The sequence below is a fragment of the Lissotriton vulgaris genome, chromosome 3_1 (assembly GCF_964263255.1).
Source record: "Lissotriton vulgaris chromosome 3_1, aLisVul1.2, whole genome shotgun sequence".
NCBI classification, from domain to species: Eukaryota; Metazoa; Chordata; class Amphibia; order Caudata; family Salamandridae; genus Lissotriton; species Lissotriton vulgaris.
The window spans coordinates 129313751-129340067 of record NC_141689.1 but is presented as its reverse complement, the minus strand read 5'-3'; the positions used below and the strand labels follow the sequence as shown (position 1 = coordinate 129340067).

Sequence of the window (26317 nt, the reverse complement as noted above, 5' to 3'; positions counted from 1 at the left end):
GCCATGTATTCACCCAGTAAATAAACGTTGAGAATTACCTATAAAGTGTGTGCATTTGTGCTAGGTGTGTGTGTGTGTGTGTATTCTACCTCCATCCCTCATTAGTCCACAGACCTCCTCCATACAAGCCAGAAGTGAATAAAACCTACATTAGACACCTGGGATCAGTGGATTGTTTCAGGAACTTCTTAATGGCCAAGGTAAGAAAGCACCATCTGTTAGTAGCTACGTTTTGATACCAGCCTTCCCCATTTCAACCCCCAGTCAAGAAGGCAGTGGCACCAGATGGAGACACACAGTTTCAGTGTACAGTAAAACACACGTCCTTCTGCAGTGGGCTGCAGTCCAGGAGACGGGCCTACAGACCACACAGACAACATCAGAGGTGGATTCATGTGAGCGCTGCTTTATTTCATGCAGAGAGGACTGAAACAGGAAAAGCAGAAGCTACACACCTTGTACACCTGTTCAGGTAAATAAAGATAGTAAGAGAGAGATTGTGAAAACAGCTCAGGTAGAAGTGTTAAAACAATGCAGACGATATGCTGATGATTAAAGTCCCTCTTGCCATGTGGGACGTGTGAAGTAGAGTGATTGGCAGACACGAGGGAGCCGTCCAATCAGGGCACGCCTCTGAACTCTTATCTCGAGGAAGCGTCCTCACTATTGGTAAGGCTTCAGGGAGCTGGCCGTGTTGTTAAAGCCGATACTGTCATAGTTAGGCAGCTCGTCTCCAGCCAGGGCCACGATTCTGTCGCCCTTGTAGTCTTTATTCTCGTAGAGACACCAGGCTCCATTGGTAACTTTGTGGGAAGAGATCGTGTCATTCATTTGAAACACTTCCAGGTTTGGGGTGGCCGCTGTCATGATGCGTTTCTCGCCTCTGTAACCTTCCTTCTCATAGACGGTGATTTCTGGGTTACTCAGACCGCCCTTCACTACTCGCACTGACGAGATGGCTTCAGAGAATGCATTCAGGTTCTTGTACTCCCCCTCCCGGAACAGCTCAAACTCATCCTTGAAGCCCCGCCCTTTGAAGACGACGCAGGGGTTTCCGCTCACTTTCATGGACTTGGCCCGCTTCAGGAATCCAATGGTTGCCAAGTTTGCTTGATCTCCAGTGACAGCTTCAGAAACCTCCCCCTGGAAGCCGACTTCAGTGTAGAAGTAGATGGTGCTCATGGTGGACCTTTCTGTAAGCGCTTAAAGTCAGCCGACGCTGGTGCTAGGCGCTGTGAGGGTCTCTCAGGTGAAGCACACGCTGGTGTCTCTTAGACGGTGTGACCTCGAAGACCTGAGGAGAAGCAGCGGCTGGACTCGCAGGCTGTCCTGTAATGGAGACAAATGTGCATCTGGTTAATATGAAATAAAGGCTACGTTTGATTGACATAAGCTTGGCTCATGAGGAAGGATCTGTCAATCTGCACAGGATCCATTCGAAGCGCTGGCATCGCTGAAATAATGGAGATGAATCTCGTTTCAGTGAATGCATTTTTATTTCTGCTTAGTTCATTTTCTGAACAAGGTGTGCTCATTACCAAAGTTAAGACAATAATTATTTCAAAGCAGGTGAAGGGCTTACAGGTCCTCGAAAAACCCTTCATCACACATTCGGAAAAACATTTTTATAGACATTTTTTTCGACAGCCCATTTTCTGTTTTCTGTTTTAGGGGAAAAGCTGACCCAACTGGGGGGAGCAGTGGAGTGATGGGGCAGGAGGTCGAGAAAATGAACAGTGCTCGGACTGACTCCCAGTAACATTTACTAATGGTGTGCAGTGAGAAACTAATGTACAAAAACACACGAATACATGGGGAATATGCTTTGCACATGCGTGCACTAATGTCTAGGCTAATGCATGAGAAACTAGGCCGCGTTACACTGTTTGCATTACTTGCTTTTTATAAAAATATTTCTGCTTGCATTTTAATGCCCTTGGTAGGATAACATTGTATAGTGCAAAGGTGGGTGGTAAGCAGGGAACATTTAATAAAGTGTGTTTTTATTCATTATAGTGAGAACACACTGAGCCCACATGTTCTGCATGTAACGAGTGAATTAAACAGCCGAAATGGAGTTCTGAAAGATAGGAGGGACGAAGGTAAACGTTGCTGTCTTTCTCGAAGACCTGAACGGCTGCCAACAGGGAAAAGGCGATACAAAAGGGGATGATGGACGGAGCGTTTGAGCAAATCAAACACTCACCCCCAGTCAACTGATCTGGGTTTAATCCATCACCATTCTTTAGCTCACTCAGCCACCCCAGTTCAGACATGGCCATATGCAAATCAGTCTGACCCTGTGCCTCATTGGAACAGTCAGAAAAGGCTTCCGCGAGACTGAAGGAAATGTGTAAACTTCTTCCTAGGAGACAATGCTGAATGAACAATGAGATTAAAATTATTTAGATACATGTATCTTGTAGTCGGAAATACGCGGTCACAAACATGACCAGTACGGTGGGAAAGTAGTAGGACAAAAGAGACAGTGAAAATGTGAATGTGCCCAGGAAGGTGCGATCAAACACCCCCTAAATTGACCAATGAGAAACTGAGGGTGTAGGAAGGGGGAGGCTCTAGTTGGCGCAGTGCAACACTAGCGACAAGCAGGGACTCTCTCTTCCTCGTCAGGGCTGAGGGTTACCTTCCAGACAACCTCTGCTTACCCTCGAGGTAGTGTGGCTTAAGCAGTCGTAGGCTAATCTTTGGGGCACATAGGGTTAAACACTTGCAACAGTACACCTTTACAACCAACCCACCACACAACGAGACCAGACTGTATTCTTGTAAAAATATATATCTTTATATAGATTTTAAGCAGGCTTGCGAATACAGTCAATATACTTTATGAAAACGGTTGCAGGTTACTCAATTCGGGTTACCACAGTTCTTATGCAGTTCTCTTGAGGCCCGTAGGCCGGTGTTACTCAAAGTTCTTGTGGAGCCGGCGGCTTCCAGGGGATCTGTCCCACGTCGCGTTGCCTTCCCGGGGTCGCTGATCGTTGCGGCTCTTCAGCCGAGCAGGTCACTGGTCATCCGGGGCAGCGGTGTTCTGTGGCGGCAGGATCCTCTCCTCGTCGTCCGCTCCGACCCTGGAGGCGGCGGCTGTGCGGTGGTGACAAGTGGCAGTACGGTCCCCAAGTGCAGGACGTACCCAGCCAAATGTCGGTGCAGCTGTGGGCTCACAGCTGGGCTGTCGGGCAGGCTACCGACCTTGCGGATTCTCGTAGGGCAACTGTCCGTCCTTGCAGGTGAGTGGCTGCTCGTTATGCAGTCACCTCGAGAGCTCGGACCGGACGGGTCCTCCTTTGCTTTGCTCTCGGGCTCCCGGTGCAGTTGCGGTCACGGTGTTCGGGCCAGCGGCGGCTGGTCCTCACTTTGCTTCCGCTGTTGCTTTGGGCCCCGGTCACGGTGGTCGGGAGGTCGTTGCCTTGGAGGAGATTCCTCCGTCGGTGCTGCGGCGATGGTCAGCACCCGCAGTCGCTTTCTTCCAAGGGGGTAGCGTCCACTGGTCCTGGGACGCTGGTCAGGGGGCAAGTTCAGTTGCAAGCCCTTGGAGATCTCTTTAGCAGAGTTTGGCACAAGTAGAGCAAAAGTCTTTTCGTAGTCTTTTTGTCTTCCTCTCCTTCAGCAGCAAGGCACCAGACACAGGCAAGAGTCAGCACCCTTCCTTGTCTCTCACGGTCCTTCTCGTAGGGCAGAGTCCTTCTGTGGCCCAAACCGGATCTAATTTTCAAGGAGCAGGGCTCCTTCTTTTATAGGCCAATTCTTTTGTTCTCGCAGGCCAGGGGGGCCTTTGCATAGCCACTCTCAGTTCTGGAGTACCCCGGCGGGTGTACTCCGGCTTCTGCTTTCAGTGTGAGGGGCAGGCGCATCAGACGCCCCACAGGAGGTGGAGCCAGCATTGTCCGGACAGGGGTGGCCAGAGTACCTTGTTGATGGGGGCTTCGCCCTTCCTGGGCCAGGTGCCGGCAGAGTCATCCGCCGCTCCCCAGGAGGGTGGAGCCAGCATTGTGGTGGCCGAGCACAGTGACAGTTCGAGTCAAGAGGCACTCCTACCTCCCACTAAGGTGTAATCTGCGCATTCACCACCTGTCATCCCTCCAGCCCTGTCACTCACACATCCCAGACAGTCAGATACACATACCAGCAGAGGCGGCTGAAATGGTTAAGCAAGCAAAGGCTAACTTTCTAAAAGTAGCATTTGCAAACCCAGGATATTAAAATAAACTTGGCTACAAAAAATATCTTATCATCCTGAGTTCAGGCATACTAAACATGACTCACTACCATGCTCCTTGAGCCTTCGGGGGTTATAGGGTGTAATAATCCTCGCAGCTCAGTCTGGCCTAATGGAGCAGGTAGCCTTCAATAGTGAATTACGGTCTTCGTTGTAAGTCACTACTAGGACATGCCACGCACATCAGGGCTTGTCCTACCTTGCACCTACAACGCACCCTGCCCGCAGGCCTACCATAGGGGTGACTAATATGTAGTCAAGGGAAGGGTCGATGCTGGCAAGTGGGGACACTTGCCCAGCTAGCGTGACAGTACGAGACCGCACGCGGGTTCTGCGGTCGCAGTTCCCAGACACATCTTTACGCCTGCTTCGGTGGGTGGCGCAACCAGCGCTGCAGGCCCACCAGCAGTATTGGCATCTACAAGCCCCGGCACTCTCTCGTGCACTTTACTAGGGACTAACAGTAAATCCAATGCACCAATCATGGATACCAATCGTATGTACAATTTACAGTAGGGAGCACTTGCACTGCGGCACGGATCAGCCGTGGCGCAGTGCCCTGAGTATCGGAAAACCAGCAAAACATCGGAGGCACATCAGCAAAAAGTGGAAGGGAGACTCACGCCAAGGTGCCAGGTCTAACATGTGTCCCCTCCAGCTGAAATGTGGGGGGAACTACCCTTCCCCAGGGGGTTCCACATCACTAAGGCGGAAAAATCTGGACAGACCGTCAGCGTTGGCGTGATCGGTGCCAGGGCGGTGTTCCACCGTAAAGTCCATACTCTGTAGAGAAATGGACCACCTCAACAGTTTCGGGTTCTCACCCCTCATTTGCATTAACCATCTGAGGGGCCTGTGGTCCGTCTGAACTCGGAAGTGAGACCCAAACAAGTAGGGTCTTAGCTTCTTCAGCGCCCAGACCACAGCAAATGCTTCACGCTCTATTGCACTCCACCTACTTTCCCGTGGAAGTAACCTCCGACTTATGAAGGCTACGGGTTGGTCAAAGCCCTCCTCAGTCATCTGTGAAAGAACAGCCCCTACACCATTCTCTGAAGCGTCTGTTTGCACAATGAACTCCTTGGAGAAATCGGGGGCCAGGAGCACGGGCGCCGTGCACATGGCAGTCTTCAGGGTGTCGAAAGCCTTCTGACAGGTGTCAGTCCAAATCACATTCCTGGGCTGCTTTTTCGAAGTCAGCTCTGTCAAGGGGGTCACGATCGTACCATAGCCCTTGACAAACCTCCTGTAATACCCAGTGAGCCCCAGGAAGGCTCTCACTGCAGTCTGGGTCTTGGGGGGTTCCCAAGCCAGGATGGTTTCGATTTTGGGCTGCAAGGGGGCTACCTTGCCACTCCCAACTTGGTGTCCCAAGTACACCACTGAACCCTGCCCAATCTGGCACTTGCTTGCCTTGATTGTGAGGCCTGCTCTGCGCAGGGCCATCAACACTTCCCAGAGGTGTCGCAGGTGTTCGGGCCAGGTGCTCCTGAACACCGCGATGTCATCCAGGTAGGCGGCACTGAACTCGTCCAGTCCAGCCAACACCTGGTTGACCAATCTCTGAAAGGTGGCAGGGGCATTCTTCATTCCAAATGGCATAACCCGGAACTGGAAATGCCCATCTGGTGTAGAGAATGCCGACCTCTCCTTTGCCCCATCGGTCAAGGCGATCTGCCAGTACCCAGACGTTAAATCAAACGTGCTGAGAAACCGGGCAGCCCCTAGCCGATCAATGAGCTCGTCAGCTCTGGGGATGGGGTGCGCGTCAGTCTTCATGACTGAATTGAGTCCTCTGTAGTCCACACAGAACCGTAGTTCGGGTGTGGCTCCCGGCGCAGCAGCCTTCGGCACCAAGACCACGGGGCTGGACCAAGGACTGCTGGAAGACTCAACCACTCCGAGGGCAAGCATCTTGGAGACCTCCTCCTTGATGCAGGCCCTTACCCTGTCAGTTACCCTGTAAGCCTTATGCTTCACCGGTAAGCTGTCTCCAGTGTCCACATCATGGACGCACCAATCTGTGACACTCGGAACCAGGGAGAACAGGTCTGGAAACTGCCCCAGCAACTGGCGGCAGTCCTCCTGTTGTTCGGCGGTCAGGGAGGGTGAGAGGTTAACTCCATCCACTGACCCATCCTTCTCACAGGCCACCAAGAGGTCAGGAAGAGGCTCCGACTCCTCCTCCATTCCGTCATCGGTTGCCAACAACATGCCCACTTCGGACCTTGGCAAGTGGGGCTTGAGGCGGTTGACATGTAGGACCCGCAAAGGGTTCCTGGGCGTCTTCATGTCCACCAAGTATGTCACGGGGCTCTTGCGCTCCACAACCTCAAATGGTCCTGTCCACTTGTCCTGAAGGGCACAGGGTTCCACTGGGGCCAAGACATACACCTCCTGTCCAGGCTGAAGCTCGACCAGAGTGGCATTCTGATCGTACCACCGCTTCATCTCCTCCTGGCTCGCTTCCAGATTTGCCTCGGCAAGTTGTCTGAAGCGCCTGGTTTGGTTTCTGAAGGCCAGCATGTAGCTATATACATTCTGGGGAGGTTTCCTGGGAGATTGCTCCCAGCCTTCCTTTACCAAACTCAGTGGTCCTCTCACGGGGTGGCCGTACAGCAGTTCAAAGGGGCTGAACCCTAGGGACTTCTGTGGTACCTCGCGATATGCAAAAAGCAGGCATGGCAAGAGGACGTCCCACTTACGCCTCATCGGACCTTCTAGGCCCATGATCATGCCTTTGAGGGTTCGGTTGAATCTTTCAACCAACCCGTTACCTTGGGGATGGTAGGGTGTGGTGAACTTGTACGTAACGCCACACTCCTGCCAAAGGGACTTCATATATTTCGATATGAAGTTGGTCCCCCTGTCGCTCACCACCTCTAGAGGGGATCCTACTCGTGAGAAAATTCCCATCAGTGCACGCCCCACCACGGGAGCCGTCACTGTCCTCAGAGGGATGGCTTCAGGGTACCGGGTGGCATGGTCCACCAAGACCAGGATGAACCTGTTGCCCATGGCTGTCTTGGGGTCCAGAGGCCCAACGATGTCAATACCCACTCGCTGGAATGGCGTACCGACCACAGGGAAGGGTTGGAGGGGAGCCTTGTTCTTCCCTCCCGTCTTCCCACTTGCCTGGCAAGTCGGACAGGTTCTGCAATAAGCGTCTGAGCTTTTATGCATTTGGGGCCAGTAGAAGTGGGTGACAAGCCTGTCATAGGTCTTGTCCATCCCCAAATGTCCTGCTAAAGGCACATCATGAGCCAGACCCAGTAGGAAGGCTCTGAACTTCTGGGGTACCACCAGCACACGGGCTGACCCAGGTTCAGCAGCCTTAGGCTCCGAATACAGGAGGTCGTTCTCCCAGTACACGTAATGCGTTTTGGCCTGGACACCATTGGCCTGGTCTGCAGCCTGCTGCCGCATACCCATGAGAGAAGGGCATTCTTTCTGCTCCCTGCAGAATTCCTCCCTGGAGGGTCCTCCTTCTTGCTGCCAATGGGTCAGCTCAGGCAGGTCCCCCAGTTCGGCGATCTGTTCCCCCGTAGGCTCCAGGGCATCCCCCTCAAGGTCTGCCTCCTCCTGGACCGTAGGAACGTCAGGGGCCGGTTTCCCGCGCCCCCTGCGCCTTCTCCCTAAGGCCGGTTCCTGGGCCTCTCCATCAGGCCCCAGGACCTCTCGATCACCCCTACTGGCTGCCATCGACCGGGTGGTCACGCATGCCCAGTCAGGCAGACCCACCATCCGCAGGTGAGTCGTTTTCTCCACCTTTTCCCAAGGGGAGTGCTCCAAGTCGTTCCCTAGCAAACAGTCAACAGGCATGGTTTTTCTCACACAGACCTGCAGAGTACCAGAGACCCCCCCCACTCGAAGGGAACTTGAGCCATCGGACACTGACTCTCAGAATTATCAGCGTTGATAACCCTACAGTAGGCATGGGGTACAACCTGCTCTTGAGACACCAGGTGCTGCCTCACTGCAGTCACACTGGCTCCTGTGTCTCTAAGAGCCTCGGCCTCCTTACCATTGATGATCACCACCTGCCCATATTTTTTAGTGTTAGAGGGCAGGTAGTTTGTAGGGATCATCTCGCTGTCTCCTAACGGGACTAGGGTCATGTGAACGGGATCTCCACCCCCCGGGACCATCATTTCTTCTCCCAGGTGAACGCTAGTCACTTGTCGGGGCGGAGCACCAGTGGGTGCAGGTTTTCCAAATAGGCGACACTTGGGGTCACTGGATATGTGCCCAGGCTCGCCACATTTGAAACAATTGAAGGGCCCCTTTGGAACAGGTTTACCTGTCGGGGCCCCATTCTGCTTCGGGGGTGGGGGAGGCTGAGAACCCTGCTGCGGATTCCCTTGGGAACTACTTTGGGGGCCTTTTTGGAACCCTTTCTGTTTTCCCCCCTTGTCCCCCCACTCTTCTGCTGGGGACCCTGCCCACTCTTGGCGGAATCTCCCACGGGACCCTTGTGGACCCTGGTGCTGAGCCAGCGGTCCGCCTCCTCAGCAAGCTTCCTTGGGTTGGACAGCTTGCTATCGATCAGGGGTTGGCGTAACTCAGGAAAACAGTGATCAGACAAGTGCTCCCATGCAATTAAATCAAAGAGACCTTGAAAATCATTAACTTTGTTACCTTTCACCCAACCATCCAGTGCTCTGCAAAAGTAAGTCACATACTCCACATACGTATTCCCAGGCCGCTTAGTACATCCCCATAACTTCTGTCTATACATTTCAGGGGTAAGCCTGTACCTGTTTAATAAAGCTTCTTTCATGTGGGCATAGGATCTCTGATTCTCAACGGGCAAATCTAGCAAGGTATCTCTCCCTTCGCTAAGGAACCTTCCCCACAACCCCGCTCCCCAATCCTTGTCAGGGACCCGGTGGGAGGACATGGCTACCTCGTATGCCCTAAACCACTGTCCTATGTCATCCCCCTTAAAGAACTCCTTAACTACGTCCTTCGGGATGTGCACTCTTGACTCTACCTGCACTGGCGATGCGCTGCCACCAGAGGGAGGCTGATCCAAGTCTCTCTCCTTGAGACTTATCTCCCTCATTTTTATTTCGTAATCCATCTGGTGCTTTCGCTCTTCCAGCGCCATTCTTTTGGTTTCAAGCTCCAGCTGGATTTTCATTTCTGCCAACTTTCTCTCGTGATTCCGGGTTTCCTTCCTGTCCGCCAGCTCCTCTGGCGACAGGCCTTTACCCAAGCTGTGCTCGCTGTCTTGCCTTTCTAGATCGATCAGATCCCCAAGCGCATTCTGCTCCTCCGTCGTATTCTGCTCGGCGAGGACGTCTTGCTCTTCCGGGATCTTTCTGGACTCCACCCAGGCTTTCAGGGCCTTGTAGAATTCCGGTTTGTTTTTGCAACCAGCGTGCGGAACCTTGAGTTTCCTACAGAAAAACTTCAGTTCCATCTTTGAGTATTTGTCCAGCTTTGCGGCGTCCCACTCTACCTCCAACACCTCGGAGGTCGTGGACTCCGCTCCATCCAGGCTCTTTGTGCCCGGCATGGTTTCTGCACTCGGAATCTTCTTTCGGCAAAATTCAAAAATCAAAGTCTGTGGCTAAGTAACTGGACCGTAATCCTTGTGTAGTGGTCAGAAGCTCAGGTATAACTATCGCAAGTGTAGATTCAAAATCCTCACCGCTGCGTCCAATGTAGGAAGGGGGAGGCTCTAGTTGGCGCAGTGCAACACTAGCGACAAGCAGGGACTCTCTCTTCCTCGTCAGGGCTGAGGGTTACCTTCCAGACAACCTCTGCTTACCCTCGAGGTAGTGTGGCTTAAGCAGTCGTAGGCTAATCTTTGGGGCACATAGGGTTAAACACTTGCAACAGTACACCTTTACAACCAACCCACCACACAACGAGACCAGACTGTATTCTTGTAAAAATATATATCTTTATATAGATTTTAAGCAGGCTTGCGAATACAGTCAATATACTTTATGAAAACGGTTGCAGGTTACTCAATTCAGGTTACCACAGTTCTTATGCAGTTCTCTTGAGGCCCGTAGGCCGGTGTTACTCAAAGTTCTTGTGGAGCCGGCGGCTTCCAGGGGATCTGTCCCACGTCGCGTTGCCTTCCCGGGGTCGCTGATCGTTGCGGCTCTTCAGCCGAGCAGGTCACTGGTCATCCGGGGCAGCGGTGTTCTGTGGTGGCAGGATCCTCTCCTCGTCGTCCTCTCCGACCCTGGAGGCGGCGGCTGTGCGGTGGTGACAAGTGGCAGTACGGTCCCCAAGTGCAGGACGTACCCAGCCAAATGTCGGTGCAGCTGTGGGCTCACAGCTGGGCTGTCGGGCAGCCTACCGACCTTGCGGATTCTCGTAGGGCAACTGTCCGTCCTTGCAGGTGAGTGGCTGCTCGTTATGCAGTCACCTCGAGAGCTCGGACCGGACGGGTCCTCCTTTGCTTTGCTCTCGGGCTCCCGGTGCAGTTGCGGTCACGGTGTTCGGGCCAGCGGCGGCTGGTCCTCACTTTGCTTCCGCTGTTGCTTTGGGCCCCGGTCACGGTGGTCGGGAGGTCGTTGCCTTGGAGGAGATTCCTCCGTCGGTGCTGCGGCGATGGTCAGCACCCGCAGTCGCTTTCTTCCAAGGGGGTAGCGTCCACTGGTCCTGGGACGCTGGTCAGGGGGCAAGTTCAGTTGCAAGCCCTTGGAGATCTCTTTAGCAGAGTTTGGCACAAGTAGAGCAAAAGTCTTTTCGTAGTCTTTTTGTCTTCCTCTCCTTCAGCAGCAAGGCACCAGACACAGGCAAGAGTCAGCACCCTTCCTTGTCTCTCACGGTCCTTCTCGTAGGGCAGAGTCCTTCTGTGGCCCAAACCGGATCTAATTTTCAAGGAGCAGGGCTCCTTCTTTTATAGGCCAATTCTTTTGTTCTCGCAGGCCAGGGGGGCCTTTGCATAGCCACTCTCAGTTCTGGAGTACCCCGGCGGGTGTACTCCGGCTTCTGCTTTCAGTGTGAGGGGCAGGCGCATCAGACGCCCCACAGGAGGTGGAGCCAGCATTGTCCGGACAGGGGTGGCCAGAGTACCTTGTTGATGGGGGCTTCGCCCTTCCTGGGCCAGGTGCCGGCAGAGTCATCCGCCGCTCCCCAGGAGGGTGGAGCCAGCATTGTGGTGGCCGAGCACAGTGACAGTTCGAGTCAAGAGGCACTCCTACCTCCCACTAAGGTGTAATCTGCGCATTCACCACCTGTCATCCCTCCAGCCCTGTCACTCACACATCCCAGACAGTCAGATACACATACCAGCAGAGGCGGCTGAAATGGTTAAGCAAGCAAAGGCTAACTTTCTAAAAGTAGCATTTGCAAACCCAGGATATTAAAATAAACTTGGCTACAAAAAATATCTTATCATCCTGAGTTCAGGCATACTAAACATGACTCACTACCATGCTCCTTGAGCCTGCGGGGGTTATAGGGTGTAATAATCCTCGCAGCTCAGTCTGGCCTAATGGAGCAGGTAGCCTTCAATAGTGAATTACGGTCTTCGTTGTAAGTCACTACTAGGACATGCCACGCACATCAGGGCTTGTCCTACCTTGCACCTACAACGCACCCTGCCCGCAGGCCTACCATAGGGGTGACTAATATGTAGTCAAGGGAAGGGTCGGTGCTGGCAAGTGGGGACACTTGCCCAGCTAGCGTGACAGTACGAGACCGCACGCGGGTTCTGCGGTCGCAGTTCCCAGACACATCTTTACGGCTGCTTCGGTGGGTGGCGTAACCAGCGCTGCAGGCCCACCAGCAGTATTGGCATCTACAAGCCCCGGCACTCTCTCGTGCACTTTACTAGGGACTAACAGTAAATCCAATGCACCAATCATGGATACCAATCGTATGTACAATTTACAGTAGGGAGCACTTGCACTGCGGCACGGATCAGCCGTGGCGCAGTGCCCTGAGTATCGGAAAACCAGCAAAACATCGGAGGCACATCAGCAAAAAGTGGAAGGGAGACTCACGCCAAGGTGCCAGGTCTAACAGAGGGGAATTGCAACAGAAGCTCTCCCGCCTAGGGAGAGAATGACCCAGCGCACTACTTTAGTGAGACCAGCGGTCTAGTTCCATATTCAAGTTAAACAATGAATTCTAATCCAAATAAAGTATTCAAATATCCAGATTTATTCATATCGATGTTATGATGTTCGTGTTGACAAAGTACATAAGAATACAACGCTCCGCGTGTATGTTAATTCAGGTGTGTTATCACATCACACGACCCAATGCATTTCGGGCATTGCCCGTCGTCAGGGGAATTACTCTACAAACAGAAACAAAAAACCAGCTATAGTATCCATAATCTTCTATCTAGGTCAGAAATATACTGTGACTGAGTGAGGTGTTTATAAGTTAAAAAAACGGAGAGTGATTGCAGCGGTGAACAGAGGTGAAAGAAAAAACGTAAGCAAGCTGTAGTGGAGTTAAAACGGGTATCCGAAAGATAAGAGTGTAACAAAACCATGACTGACTCCCAAAATAGCGGAAAGGTAAAAACGTGCCAAGAAATTCAGAGGGAGATGATAACCGCCACCAATACAAGGAAGTATATAGGAAGCTCAGAGCGAGCGTACTTACAGATGTGACAATAGCGCGGACTCCGCGGAGTTCCGTAGGGTGAGCACTCCGTAACCGAGCCGGGAAGGGGAATATACGAAAGGTAAACATAGAGGTAGGACCGAACCGCCCGAAAGTGGTGAGCGCCATCTTAGAGTGTACATGAGTGTGAAAAGGTAGGAAGAGCTGGAAGGCTCGAAAATGAAAACTAGGGAGGTGCCATCTTGGAATGTGCAAAGAGGTGATGAAAGTAATGAAAGTGAAAAGACTACATATCAGCATAAACAATAAATAGACATATCAGAATCCAATATGTACATAAAAAATAAAGAATCATAGGTAACACAAAAACTCAATGCGATCATTAAGACCCGAGGGGGCCATCGTGGATAAATAACGGATCCAGAAGTTCTCCCTTTTGAGGAGATTGTTCTTATTGTTCACTGTGATGGGAACTTGTTCCAGTACTTGGAATTTGAGTTGTGTAACTGAATGTCTGTTCTCCAAGAAGTGGATGGCCACACTTGATTTCTGATTTTCAGTGCGAATATTACTCTTGTGTTCCAAGATTCTCGTGCGGATCTTCCTCTCTGTATGGCCCACATAGCATTTGCCACATGGGCATTTTAAAGCATAAATCACATTCTTGCTGTTACAAGTGGCGTTCACCTTCAGTTTAATCGGGAAACCTTTCATGGGATGGTTCATCACATTGCCTTGTATACTATTGTTGCAATTGCTGCAATTATAGCAAGGTTTGAAGCCATTGTAAGTTATTTTGGTTTTTGAACCACTGGTTTTACTCAGGATCTCTTTCAGATTCTTGCCCCTAGAGAAAGCAAAGATAGGGGGTTCTGTAAATAGCTGTGCGAGATCCACCACTTCAAACTGAGGGGAATGTTATCAGGGGCCTTAATTCACGTGTTAGCGACCTTTTACGGTTGCTAAGGCATGAATTAATTATCGCCCTATTAACAATGCGTCGCTAACTCCGATTAGCGATGCATTTCATGCGTTATTCATCGCCCCCACGCTGGGGGCGATGAATAACGCTAATGAGATGCAGGGTGGGCATTCCCACGTCCAACCACATGTAAAATGTGGTTGGAGGTGGGATTGCCTTATTCACAAGGCAGGCCTTGGGCGAAGGAGACCTGCGATAGACGCGTCTATCGCAGGTCTCCCAACGCCTGCTTTTAGTACGTGTTAGGCATTGCTAACATGAGGGGGTGGATCATAAAGCTGAATCCACCACCCATATTACCAAGGCACACATTAGCGCGTGAAAACAGCGCTTGTTTTCACGCGCTAATGCGACCTATCAACAATTTCACATCGCCTGTTGGCTTTAGCGTTGAGAATACGCTGCTAACAGGCGATGTGATTTTTCCACGTTATCAACTCTGTGCGATATTTTTTGCACAGCGTTGATAATATGCTCCTGAGTTCCTGTAGCAATTGCAACAACTGTGGGCTGCACTTGTAGGTTTTTGGGTATCACTGGGGTGCTCTGAGGGGTGTGGTGGAGGCAAGGCGCAAGGGGGTACTGATGTGTCCAGAAGCTGAGAGGGTGAGGGTCGCCATCCGTCGGTTATGCCGAGAGAGGCCTGGCTGCTCCTGTCCTGATCTCATTCCTGTCTGCAGGGCAGGAGCAAAGCTTGTGCCCACCGGGTAATGGGTATGGGCAGGAGACTGCTTGCACCTGCGTGGCACAGTTAGACACTGAGCTATCACAGGGCAGGGTGAAAAGAGCACCACGTAACTCATAATTCAGATCCCTGTGCAAAGACATGGGATCGGAATTCAGCCCAGAACTTGCAAAAAGGGCCCTAGACTACTGGGAAGACAGTAACATGCACCACAAACATAAGATAGACTCTTCTACAGAACTTCATGTAGAATACTGCTGAGTACACGCGGCGTTTCTTATAGTGTCTGTGAATTGTGGTGCATTTCATACTGCTGAAACAAAGTAAGGGGCAGATTTACAATTACTGGCGCATCCCTGCATATCGGCAAGGATGCGCCAGTATTTGTGCGCCGCAGCTCCGGCACCCATGATGCGCCGCATTTACAATGCGGCGCACCATGGGGCAAAAACGGCACAGATGCGCCACGTAAAAGCGGCGCATGGCTGGAGTTGCGTCGCAAGCGCGAAGCAGCTCCAGCAATGATCAGGGGGGCCCTATGTGTACAATGCTGCGTCAATCCTTACGCCTGCTTCAAGCAGGTGCAGGGTTTTGATGCAGCATGGGCCCAAAAGTGGCTGAGTGAAATCTTTTAGATTTCACTCAGCCACTTTTGGGAGGCGTTCCTGCGCTGGAACGCCTCCCCCTGCGATGGTACGCCTCTTCTGGCGCAGGGCTTTACAACGTGACGCATCTGGGAGATGCGTCACGTTGTAAATACCCCGCACCAAGGTGCATCTTTTGCGCCGCCGCTGCATCACAAAAGTGACGCAACGGCGGCGTAAAAGCGGCGCAAAGGGCTTGTAAATCTGCCCCTAAGTATTTCAGTTGTTTAGTTCATTGGTGCCGGTGTACGCGAATAGTGTGTATTTTACCACACTATGGGTCAAAGTGAAACCTGAAAGCAGACCTGTGCTTAAAACAGTTTATCTGCACAACCACTGACCTCAACCCTTGTGTCCAGTATCACCCACCCTACCAGCGCCACTGATTCCAGTCCCTGCAACCTCCTGCCCTTCCTCCTGGGTAGCATTAGCATCTTTTAGTCCAGTAGAATTGCCCAGCCTTACTTGTTGTGTCTGATAATGCTAATCGCAGCCCCTAAAGCCAGGGCCGGCACTAGGGCGGCGCGATCGGCGCCCCAGGCACTGACTTCAGGGAGGAAAGGGTTTTTTTTCAAATATATTGTGGCTGTAAAAGCACCTGCGGCAGCTTCTTTGCCTCCAGCAGTTTCGAGGCAACAATAAACATGTCAAGATAACTTTGGTGATTAATGGGTCTGCTGGACAGAGATTGGAGTTTAGTCTTGCGGAAGTTTTGACTCATACTAAGGTAGCACAGAGGGTGCAGATGCCTGCTGCAAAGAACGTATGCTATGCAATCACAGAGTGCATATAATGTAAACATTTTGGTAGGTTACTACTTTTGTCACAGAGATACTTTTGTTAATTGCAGTTTATAAGTTACAATTCTAATATAGAACAGTGACCTATTAACTGTCATCAAAGCGCTGCAAGCAGACTGTGAGATATAGATCAGAACGTTATGTTTCCTTACCCAGTCTTTCGTTATCCTTATGTCGCAAAAAGGTATCATTGGGTAGAAATCATTTCTTATTCATAGCGATATCCCCCAGCCACTGTGTTAGATTTAACATTTTGAGGCCCTCATTTACAACAAAATGACGCAGTGCTCTGCTGCACGCCATTTTCCTGCGCCGAGCTATGTCATTTTCAAAGCACAGGGATGCTTCATATTTACAACATTATGACACATTCCTGTGCTTTCCCCTGCGCTGGCGCACAATTGGCTGCCATGCGCCAACGCAGGCGCAGCCGCCCTTGGATCATGGTGCACGGCCACCAGCTGCTGCGTGTGCCCCTTGCCTGCCCTCTGCCTCGCTGCTGCCTCGTTTGCCGGTTGCCGGCTGCCTCCGCTGCGGGGATTGTTTTTGCCTTGTTTTGTCAAACATTTGTGCCTGCTTTGTGTAATTTTCATTTTTCCCTTGTTTTATCGTTAATTTGTGCCTGTCTTGTTTAAAATCATTTTGCCCGTGTTTTGGTTTCTCCTTCCTTGTTGTCCGCCTACCTCGCCGCCCTCCGCCCTCCCTTCCCGCCACCGCCGCTTTTCCCCGCCCCTTTTTCTATTCTGTACCCTCCCCGCTCCCGCCTCCCAGCTGCTCTGCCCACCCGCGCACTTGGCCTTAAATGGCGACCGTGCGACGCAGGTGAGTGTGACCCACTTGTGGGACACCCCCGCGCCGCACGACCACCAGCTGCTGCGTCTGCCCCTTGCCTGCCCTCTGCCTCGCTGCTGCCTCGTTTGCCGGTTGCCGGCTGCCTCCGCTGCGGGGATTGTTTTTGCCTTGTGTTGTCGAACATTTGTGCCTGCTTTGTGTAATTTTCATTTTTCCCTTGTTTTATCGTTAATTTGTGCCTGTCTTGTTTAAAATCATTTTGCCCGTGTTTTGGTTTCTCCTTCCTTGTTGTCCGCCTACCTCGCCGCCCTCCGCCCTCCCTTCCCGCCACCGCCGCTTTTCCCCGCCCCTTTTTCTATTCTGTACCCTCCCCGCTCCCGCCTCCCAGCTGCTCCGCCCACCCGCGCACTTGGCCTTAAATGGCGACCGTGCGACGCAGGTGAGTGTGACCCACTTGTGGGACACCCCGCGCCGCACGGCCACTAGCTGCTGCGTGTACCCCTTGCCTGCCCTCTGCCTCGCTGCTGCCTCGTTTGCCGGTTGCCGGCTGCCTCCGCTGCGGGGATTGTTTTTGCCTTGTTTTGTCGAACATTTGTGCCTGCTTTGTGTAATTTTCATTTTTCCCTTGTTTTATCGTTAATTTGTGCCTGTCTTGTTTAAAATCAATTTGCCCGTGTTTTGGTTTCTCCTTCCTTGTTGTCCGCCTACCTCGCTGCCCTCCGCCCTCCCTTCCCGCCACCGCCGCTTTTCCCCGCCCCTTTTTCTATTCTGTACCCTCCCCGCTCCCGCCTCCCAGCTGCTCCGCCCACCCGCGCACCTCGCCTTAAATGGCGACCGTGCGAACGCGCAGCGGTCACGCGCAGCGGGCGCGCCGATTGTGCGCCGAAGGCGCGCCAAAGGTAAGCCCGTCTACGCCCGTCCGCGCCTGGACCGCGCCCAGTGCCAGGACCCCTGGCCCACGAGGACCCCGACCGACCCGCATGACGTACTCCGCCGCCACCCTCACCGCTCTCGACACCGGCCGACTCCCAGAATGCCATCAAGCCACTCCACGACGTACCCACGGACCTTTCAGCTGCCACGCCTGCAAGTTCACCTGCATCCGGAACAGCCTCGCACCAGCACCCGCCAAGCCGAACACCAGCAGCACCCACCTCAAGTGCATCCTGCTCAACACCCGCTCCGTCCACAGACACGCCATCGAACTCTGGAACCTCCTAGACGCCACAGCCCCTGACGTTGCCTTCCTCACGAAGACCTGGATGAACGCCTCTTCAGCTCCCGACATCGCCATTGCTATCCCAGAGGGCTACAAGATCGTCCGAAGGGACCGAAACGCCAACCAGATGGGAGGAGGCATCGCCATCGTCCACAGGAGCACCATCCGTCTCACGACCAGCACCGACAACACCCTGACCAGCGCCGAACACCTGCATTTCCAAATCCACACCAACCCGAACACCACCCTCAGAGGCACCCTGATCTACCGACCCCCTGGACCACGCACGCAATTCAGTGAAGACATCGCCGACTTCGTCAGCCCGCATGCCCTCCCCTCCGCTGACTACATCCTCCTGGGAGACCTCAACTTCCATCTGGAGAACAACAACGACCGCAACACCAGCACCCTGCTCGACAACCTCACCAACCTGGGACTCAAGCAACTGGTGTCCACCCCCACCCACCTCGCAGGACACACACTCGACGCAGTCTTCTCTTCCAGCACAGACATCGACTTCAGCCACGCCACAGAGCTTCAATGGACGGACCACAGCTGCGTCCACTTCACCTTCAAGAGAACGACGACCCACCAACACCAGCAACAGGCCGCCCGCAGAAGCTGGAACAAGATCACAGCAGACCAGCTCGCCACCTCCCTGAACCAGCACCCTCCTGCCAGCTCAGCGAACCCCAGCCAGGCCGCCGACAACCTCACGAAGTGGATCAGCAACTGCGCGGATGAACTCGCCCCACTGAGGACCCCGCCTAGCAGACCCGGCAGCAAGAAGGCCCCATGGTTCACCGACGAACTCAAGAGCTCCAAGAAGAACTGCCGAGCCCTCGAGAAAGTCTGGAGAAGGGAACCGACACCGGACAACAGGACCTCCTTCAAACTTGCCACCCGGAAACACCACCAGCTGATCCGCGCCGCCAAGAAAACAGCATTCAAGGACCGGTTGGACAACAACGCACACAACTGCAAGGAACTCTTCAACATCGTGAAAGAGCTTTCCAACCCCAGCGCAGGAAACCACGACATCACCCCATCGCAAGACCTCTGCAACTCCCTCGCTTCATACTTCCACAACAAGATCGCGGACATACACAACAGCTTCAACAACCAACCAACGCACACCATGACCGAGCAACCACCCCCCACCACCACCCTCCACACCTGGACCCCGATCAGCACCGAAGACACCATCCGCACGATGAACTCCATCCACTCCGGATCACCGACCGACCCCTGCCCTCAACACGTCTTCAACAAGGCCGATGCTGTCATTGCACCCCACCTGCGAGACATCATCAACACATCCTTCGACACCACCATCTTCCCTGAGAGCTGGAAACACGCCGAACTCAGCGCTCTACTCAAGAAACCAACAGCGGACCCTACCGACCTCAAGAATTACCGCCCCATCTCGCTCCTCCCGTTTTCAGCCAAAGTCATCGAGAAGACCGTCAACAAGCAGATGGCCGCCTTCCTCGAGACGAACGGATCCCTCGACCCCTCACAGTCCGGCTTCCGAGCCAACCACAGCACCGAGACCGCCCTCATCGCCGCCACCGATGACATCCGAGCCCTGATGGACAATTGAGAAACAGCGGCCCTCATCCTCCTAGACCTCTCCGCGGCATTCGACACGGTCTGCCACCGCACCCTAGTACGGCGCCTCAGCAACAGCGGAATCCAGGACAAGGCGCTGGAATGGATCATCTCCTTCCTCGACGGAAGAACACAGAGAGTCCGCCTACCACCGTACGAGTCAGAGGCCTCCGAAGTCATCTGCGGCGTCCCCCAAGGATCATCTCTGAGCCCCACCGTCTTCAACGTCTACATGAGCCCCCTCGCGGCCATCGTATGCAAACACAACCTCAACATCATCTCCTACGCCGACGACACCCAGCTGATCCTCTCCCTGACCAACGACCCCGCCGCCGCCAGAGCCAACCTGCACAAAGGGATAAAAGAGGTAGCCGAGTGGATGACGACCAGCCGCCTGAAACTGAACTCGGACAAGACGGAGGTCCTCATCCTGGGCTCCTCACCCTCCGCCTGGGACGACTCCTGGTGGCCTCCCGCCCTGGGCACCGCACCCAAACCGACAGACCATGCTCGCAACCTGGGCTTCATCCTGGACCCCTCCCTCTCCATGACCAGGCAAGTCAACAACGTCTCCTCGGCGTGCTTCAACATCCTACGCATGCTACGGAAGATCTTCTGGTGGATCCCCACCGAGACCAGGAAGACCGTCACCCAGGCCCTCGTCACCAGCCGACTGGACTACGGCAACGCCCTCTACGCCGGTACCACCGCCAAGCTCCAGAAGAGACTCCAGCGGATCCAGAACGCCTCAGCCAGACTCATCCTCGACATCCCACGAACCAGCCACATCTCCGGACATCTGAGAGACCTTCACTGGCTCCCCGTCAACAAAAGAATCACCTTCCGCCTCCTCACCCACGCACACAAAGCCCTACACGACCAAGGCCCGAGCTACCTCAACAGCCGAGTCAACTTCTACGCTCCCAAACGCCACCTCCGATCAGCCAACCACGCCCTCGCCACCGTCCCCCGCATCCGAAAAGCGACTACAGGAGGAAGGTCCTTCTCCTACCTGGCCGCCAAGACCTGGAACTCCCTCCCGACCGACCTACGCCTGACCCAAGACCACCTCTCCTTCAGGAAGAAGCTGAAGACCTGGCTGTTCGAGCAGTAGCGGCACCCCCCCCCCTCCAGCGCCTTGAGACCCTATGGGTATGTAGCGCGCTTTATAAGTGTCACTGATTAATTGATTGATTGTGAAGGGGGGCCTGCGTTGCCGGGATGACTATTTTTGTGTATGAAGGGGCTTTTCCTGCACAAAAATGATGGTGTTTTCCTCTTTCGATGCATGCTGCAAAATGTGGAGAAATAATAGTATTTCTACTTGTTGCGCCTCCTTACGCCTCCCCTGGGGAGGCCGAGGAGTCCGAGGCATTCTCAGGTTTTGTGAAATGTTGTAAATCTGGGAATACTGCAGAATCTGTATGTGTTGCATGGGAACCCCCACAGCAACTCCCTTGACACGCCCCTTTCACCAAAGTGATGGGTGAAAATGGGCCGTATTTACAAGACCAATGCATGTTGGCTTTGTGTGACCTTGTAAATATGGACCAGCGCACTGCCTGCCAGTGCGTCAAAAAAGTGAGGCTCCGGTGGCAGAAGGGGCTTGTAAATAAGCGCCTGAGTGTGTGCCTCTCCAGGTCAAGCACCCTTAAACTATACTGCCTACCAGTATGGATGACATGTGACTCCTACACATGTGGTTCTCTGTCTTGTGTAACATTTCCTGTGGACTGATTCCCACACGTATGATTCATTGTCTCTTTGTAATGTGTGTGTGATGTAAAGTGATGCGTAGTGCTCTGACACCCTACACTGACATGAGTGGCGCTAAAAAACAATAAAAATGCATGTGGGAGAGAGTGATTATGGAGACTTGAGGAACACTGTTAAAGGGTGGTAGTGAGGGACATTGGAGGGCACCAACAAACATTTTCACACTGGGCACCACCAGCGCTGAAGCCGGCCCTGCCTAAAGCAGCGTGCATGCCTTGCTTACCGCAGAGCCACCCATTTGCACTCAAAATATGGCACTAAGGCCTCAAAGAATTGGTGGGCACTCCTGCTCGCTTACTCTTTTTATATTGCTTTGTTAACCCAGAAACCAGGTAGGATGTTACTTTGCAGTGTTTTATTTCAAAGGTTATCACATTTTATAAACACCTTGCTGTTAGGACTTTACTGTACTCTGTACTGTTTTTCGCCTTTGTTCTGCATCATGAATCCCTGATTTATAATTGACAAAGTGACTCCACCTGTTCCAGAATGTAAATGCCCTTTCCTGCCTACTCTCCAGGTACAGCCTTTGGGTAGGGATCCGCCCAACCCCCAGCAGGGTAGTCTCTGTCGAAGCGCACACAGGAAGATGAGACAGGTTTCTGCATTTGGCTGTGATCAAGAAAGACATAAGCGGGACCTCACCTTAAGAGTCCCTTTGGCTTGTACAAAGAGTCTCTGCAGTCCCAAACCCCCCCCTGCTATCTACCAACAGCCCCTTGCTAACAAAGTCTTCATTTAATTTGTAATCTTCACTCTTCAGCCACAGGAATTCAGGCAATACGCATCTGCTCTCTGAGAACGCTGTCCTTACCTTCCATCTTGAGCCTAACTAAATCCAGGGGCATCCAAAATGGATCCCTCTGTTCTTTTATAATTAATACTGTGAGCCCAGCTTGAGGATGAACATCACAAGACATCCGCGGCCAGCATTTGGAGAATCTCTTTCTTACTGTGTGCATTATTTACAAGTGTACTTGTGTCACATTGCTACGTCTTGAGGTTACTGCTTCCTTCGTTCTCAGTGTAAGGTTCTTGGTGCTTCCCAGTATAGGTACCCAGCCATTACTATAGGCTTTCAGTCCATGGACTGATCAGTTGACCTAGCCGGAATGGTGGTCTAGTGGACAGACTACTCCTCTGACTCTAGAGCCGAACATATCACTATCTTCTACTCATCTGAATCAATGCCCAACATATCACTATCTTCTACTTATCTGACTCAATTCCAAAAATATCTCTATCTTCTACACGTCTGACTCAATGCCCAGCAAATCACTATCTTCTACTCATGTGACTCAATACCCAACATATCACTATCTTCTACTCGTCTGACTCAATGCCCAACATATCACTATCTTCTACTCATCTGACTCTAGTGCCCAACATATCACTATCTTCTACTCGTCTGACTCCAGAGTGCAACATATCACTATCTTCTACTCGTCTGACTCAATGACCAACATATCACTATCTTCTACTTGTCTGACTCAATTCCAAAAATATTTCTATCTTCTACACATCTGACTCAATGCCCAGCAAATCACTATCTTCTACTCATGTGACTCAATACCCAACATATCACTATCTTCTATTAGTCTGACTCTAGAGCCGAACATATTACTATCTTCTACTCATCTGACTCTAGTGCCCAACATATCACTATCTTCTACTCGTCTGACTCAATGCCCAACATATCACTATCTTCTACTCATCTGACTCTAGTGCCCAACATATCACTATCTTCTACTCGTCTGACTCCAGAGTGCAACATATCACTATCTTCTACTCGTCTGACTCAATGACCAACATATCACTATCTTCTACTTGTCTGACTCCAGTGCCCAACATATTACTACCTTCTACTTGTTTGACTCTGGCGCCCAACATATCACTATCTTCTACTTGTCTGACTCAAGGCCCAACATATCACTATCTTCTACTCGTCTGGCTCAATGCCCAATATTTCACTATCTTCTACTCGTCTGACTCAATACCCAACATATCAGTATCTTCTATTCATCTAACTCTAATGCCCAACATATCACTATCTTCTAGTCGTCTGACTCAATGCCCAACATATCACTATCTTCTACTCGTCTAACTCTAGAGCGCAACATATCACTATCTTCTACTCGTCTGACTTAATGACCAACATATCACTATCTTCTACTCATCTGACTCTGGTGCCCAACATATCACTATCTTCTGCTCGTCTGATTCTGGTGCCCAACATATCTCTACCTTCTACTCGTCTGACTCAATGCCCAACATATCACTATCTTCTACTCATCTGACAATAGGGCCCAAAATTTCACTATCTTCGACACGTCTGACTCATTGCCCAACATATCACTATCTTCTACTCGTCTGACTCAATACCCAACATCTTCTATTCGTCTGACTCTAGAGCCCAATATATCACTATCTTCTACTCATCTGACTCTAGTGCCCAATATATCACTATCTTCTACTCATCTGACTCTGGTGCCCAACATATCACTATCTTCTGCTCGTCTGATTCTGGTGCCCAACATATCACTATCTTCTGCTCGTCTGATTCTGGTGCCCAATATATCACTATCTTCTACTCATCTGACTCTAGTGCCCAATATATCACTATCTTCTACTCATCTGACTCTGGTGCCCAACATATCACTATCTTCTGCTCGTCTGACTCTGGTGCCCAACATATCACTATCTTCTGCTCGTCTGATTCTGGTGCCCAACATATCACTATCTTCGACGCGTCTGACTCATTGCCCAACATATCACTATCTTCTACTCGTCTGACTCAATACCCAACATCTTCTACTCATCTGACTCTAGAGCCCAATATATCACTATCTTCTGCTCGTCTGACTCAATGCCCAACATATCACTATCTTCTACTCATCTGACTCTGGCGCCCAACATATCACTTTCTTCTACTCGTCTGACTCATTGCCCAAAATATCACTATCTTCTACATGTCTGACTCATTGCCCAACATATCACTATCTTCTACTCGTCTGACTCAATACCCAACATCTTCTATTCGTCTGACTCTAGAGCCCAATATATCACTATCTTCTACTCATCTGACTCTGGCGCCCAACATATCACTATCTTCTATTCGTCTGACTCTAGAGCCCAACATATCACTATCTTCTACTCATCTGACTCTAGTGCCCAACATCTCACTATCTTCACATGGAAATTATGCTATTTCTTTCCTCAGTCTTGTGTCTGTCCTTTACACTCCAAAATCCGGCATAAAAAACTGATCTTTAATTAAAATTGTTAAGATTGTCACCTCTCCTTTTTTCTTTCAAATGGCCCATCCTCTGGATGCCTCTTGTCTGTGAGCACAACCTTCTCAAAGTCACATGCATGTTTGCCGTAATCTCTATGATTGTAACTGTGAGCATTGGTCCACAACCCATTACAAAGATCACTTTGAATGTCAAACAGCTGCAACCTTAAAATGACCAGTCACACCTGATGCTCATCTGCTGACCAGACCAACCATCTGCATTAACTCACATACCACCCCCCCCCCCACTAATGCGCCACCTCATTGTGATTAATTTCATCTGCTATAAAGAAACTGGAATGAATGCTTGGAGTTACTTGATTAATTCATCCCCCTAACTAACAATAGTCGCTAATACTGGATTAACCCCTAAGCTTTGGCTCTGGAGCAGAATGTTGCCTGGCGTAAAGCAATGCAGCGCCTCATCAGGGGTAGTAAGCGCTATATATACATGCAATTACAATATAATACAGGACCCTGGCTGTCTTTGCTCACCGTCGGATGAAGCAGCAGCTTGGCTCTCAGGCTGTGGTCCTGGCTGTCTCTGGGCACTCTCGGGTGAAGCAGGAGGCGGTCTCTCAGGCTGAGAGCACACTGGCAGTCTTGGTCACTCAGGGAGAACCAACGGGTGTCTCTCTCTGTCCACAACTGGGAGCTTTTATACCCTCTCAGCCCTCTCAGGGCAGGGATGAGGGAGGAGGAGGAGTGGCCACCCATATTCCCACCCACAAACCCTTTGTACTTACCAAGAAAATGAGATCATTTCTTTAGATAATGACGGTGCAGTTTTTTTCAAAGGAAATGTTCACAACCGCTGTCTTTTTTCTGTACTTTTCAGCAGTTTTGTTGAATAAAATACTCCCTCAAGGCGCTTTCAGGAAATTGCAGCAGACAAGAGTTTGCATTTCAGATCGAATTGACCCAGTTCTGAGGAATCTTCAAAGTATCGAATGTTGCAGGAGCCTAAATATGAAAAGTGGAAGCATTTACTACCTTCAGGGAGAGAGCTGGCAAGCCATCGAGGGAGTGAAGGGGTGAGCAAGAGAACACGCGAGTAAGTGGGCGAGCAGAGCTGTACCTGAACGGCTCATTCATTCGGGTTATCTTGTCTTTAGAGCGAGTTCTTTAAAAAAACACAAGGTCGGTCGGTGTTCGAGTCACTTGCTCTTAGCGAGCCACGGGGAATCCGTCTGTGCCCTTGACATCACCTTAGTACAGTGGCCTTCACATTATTATTTTAAAAATAAATAAATATAGAGGTTCCTTATGTAAAGTAAAAAAAAAAAAAGAATATTAAATATGTAATTGGGTAGACCCTGCTTACGTGTTTAAAAGTGAACATTGAAGAGTCAGGTAGCATGTTTTTTGTCGATGGTTCATGCACTTTATTGCCAGATCGCATGATACAAGTTAAGAGAGGTTCCTGTGGGAGGGGCTGTGGGGAGTTCATATGGAGGTCACTCTTTCTACCCCTCAGGCTGGCTGGAGCTGAGAATCCTTGGAGGGTCTGCAGGGGGGATGCAAGTGTGCGAGAGAAGCAAGGCTGTGACGGACTCTACAATGAACCAATGGGGCTGGGGGTGCTCGGCTCCTGACCTTTTTTACTTTTAAACTGATTGATAATAAAATATTCCTGAGCTTTCTAGGTGGGACATGTGGTTTGAGTGGCACTGCTTGAGGGCCACCTGCATTATTTGGTATAGAGAGGCACACAGCGGTGCTCGCT

At 51.4% G+C, this 26317-nt stretch overlaps 1 protein-coding gene across 1 annotated transcript; it reads right to left on the bottom strand.

Moving 5' to 3' along the window:
- Positions 1–387: 387 nt before the first annotated feature.
- LOC147726074 (epidermal differentiation-specific protein-like) lies at positions 388–25232 on the bottom strand. The gene is made up of 2 exons (XM_086960187.1): positions 25087–25232; positions 388–1329 (listed from the first exon to the last, which is right to left on the bottom strand). Exon 2 carries the CDS (start codon positions 1180–1182, stop codon positions 664–666), a length of 519 nt encoding a protein of 172 aa, XP_086816313.1. The 5' UTR covers positions 1183–1329; positions 25087–25232; the 3' UTR covers positions 388–663.
- Between the last annotated feature and the right edge of the window lie 1085 nt (positions 25233–26317).

Bases quoted from the DNA above. Each gene is read 5' to 3' on its own strand.
- LOC147726074 (XM_086960187.1), bottom strand. From the start codon at position 1,182: ATGAGCACCATCTACTTCTACACTGAAGTCGGCTTCCAGGGGGAGGTT.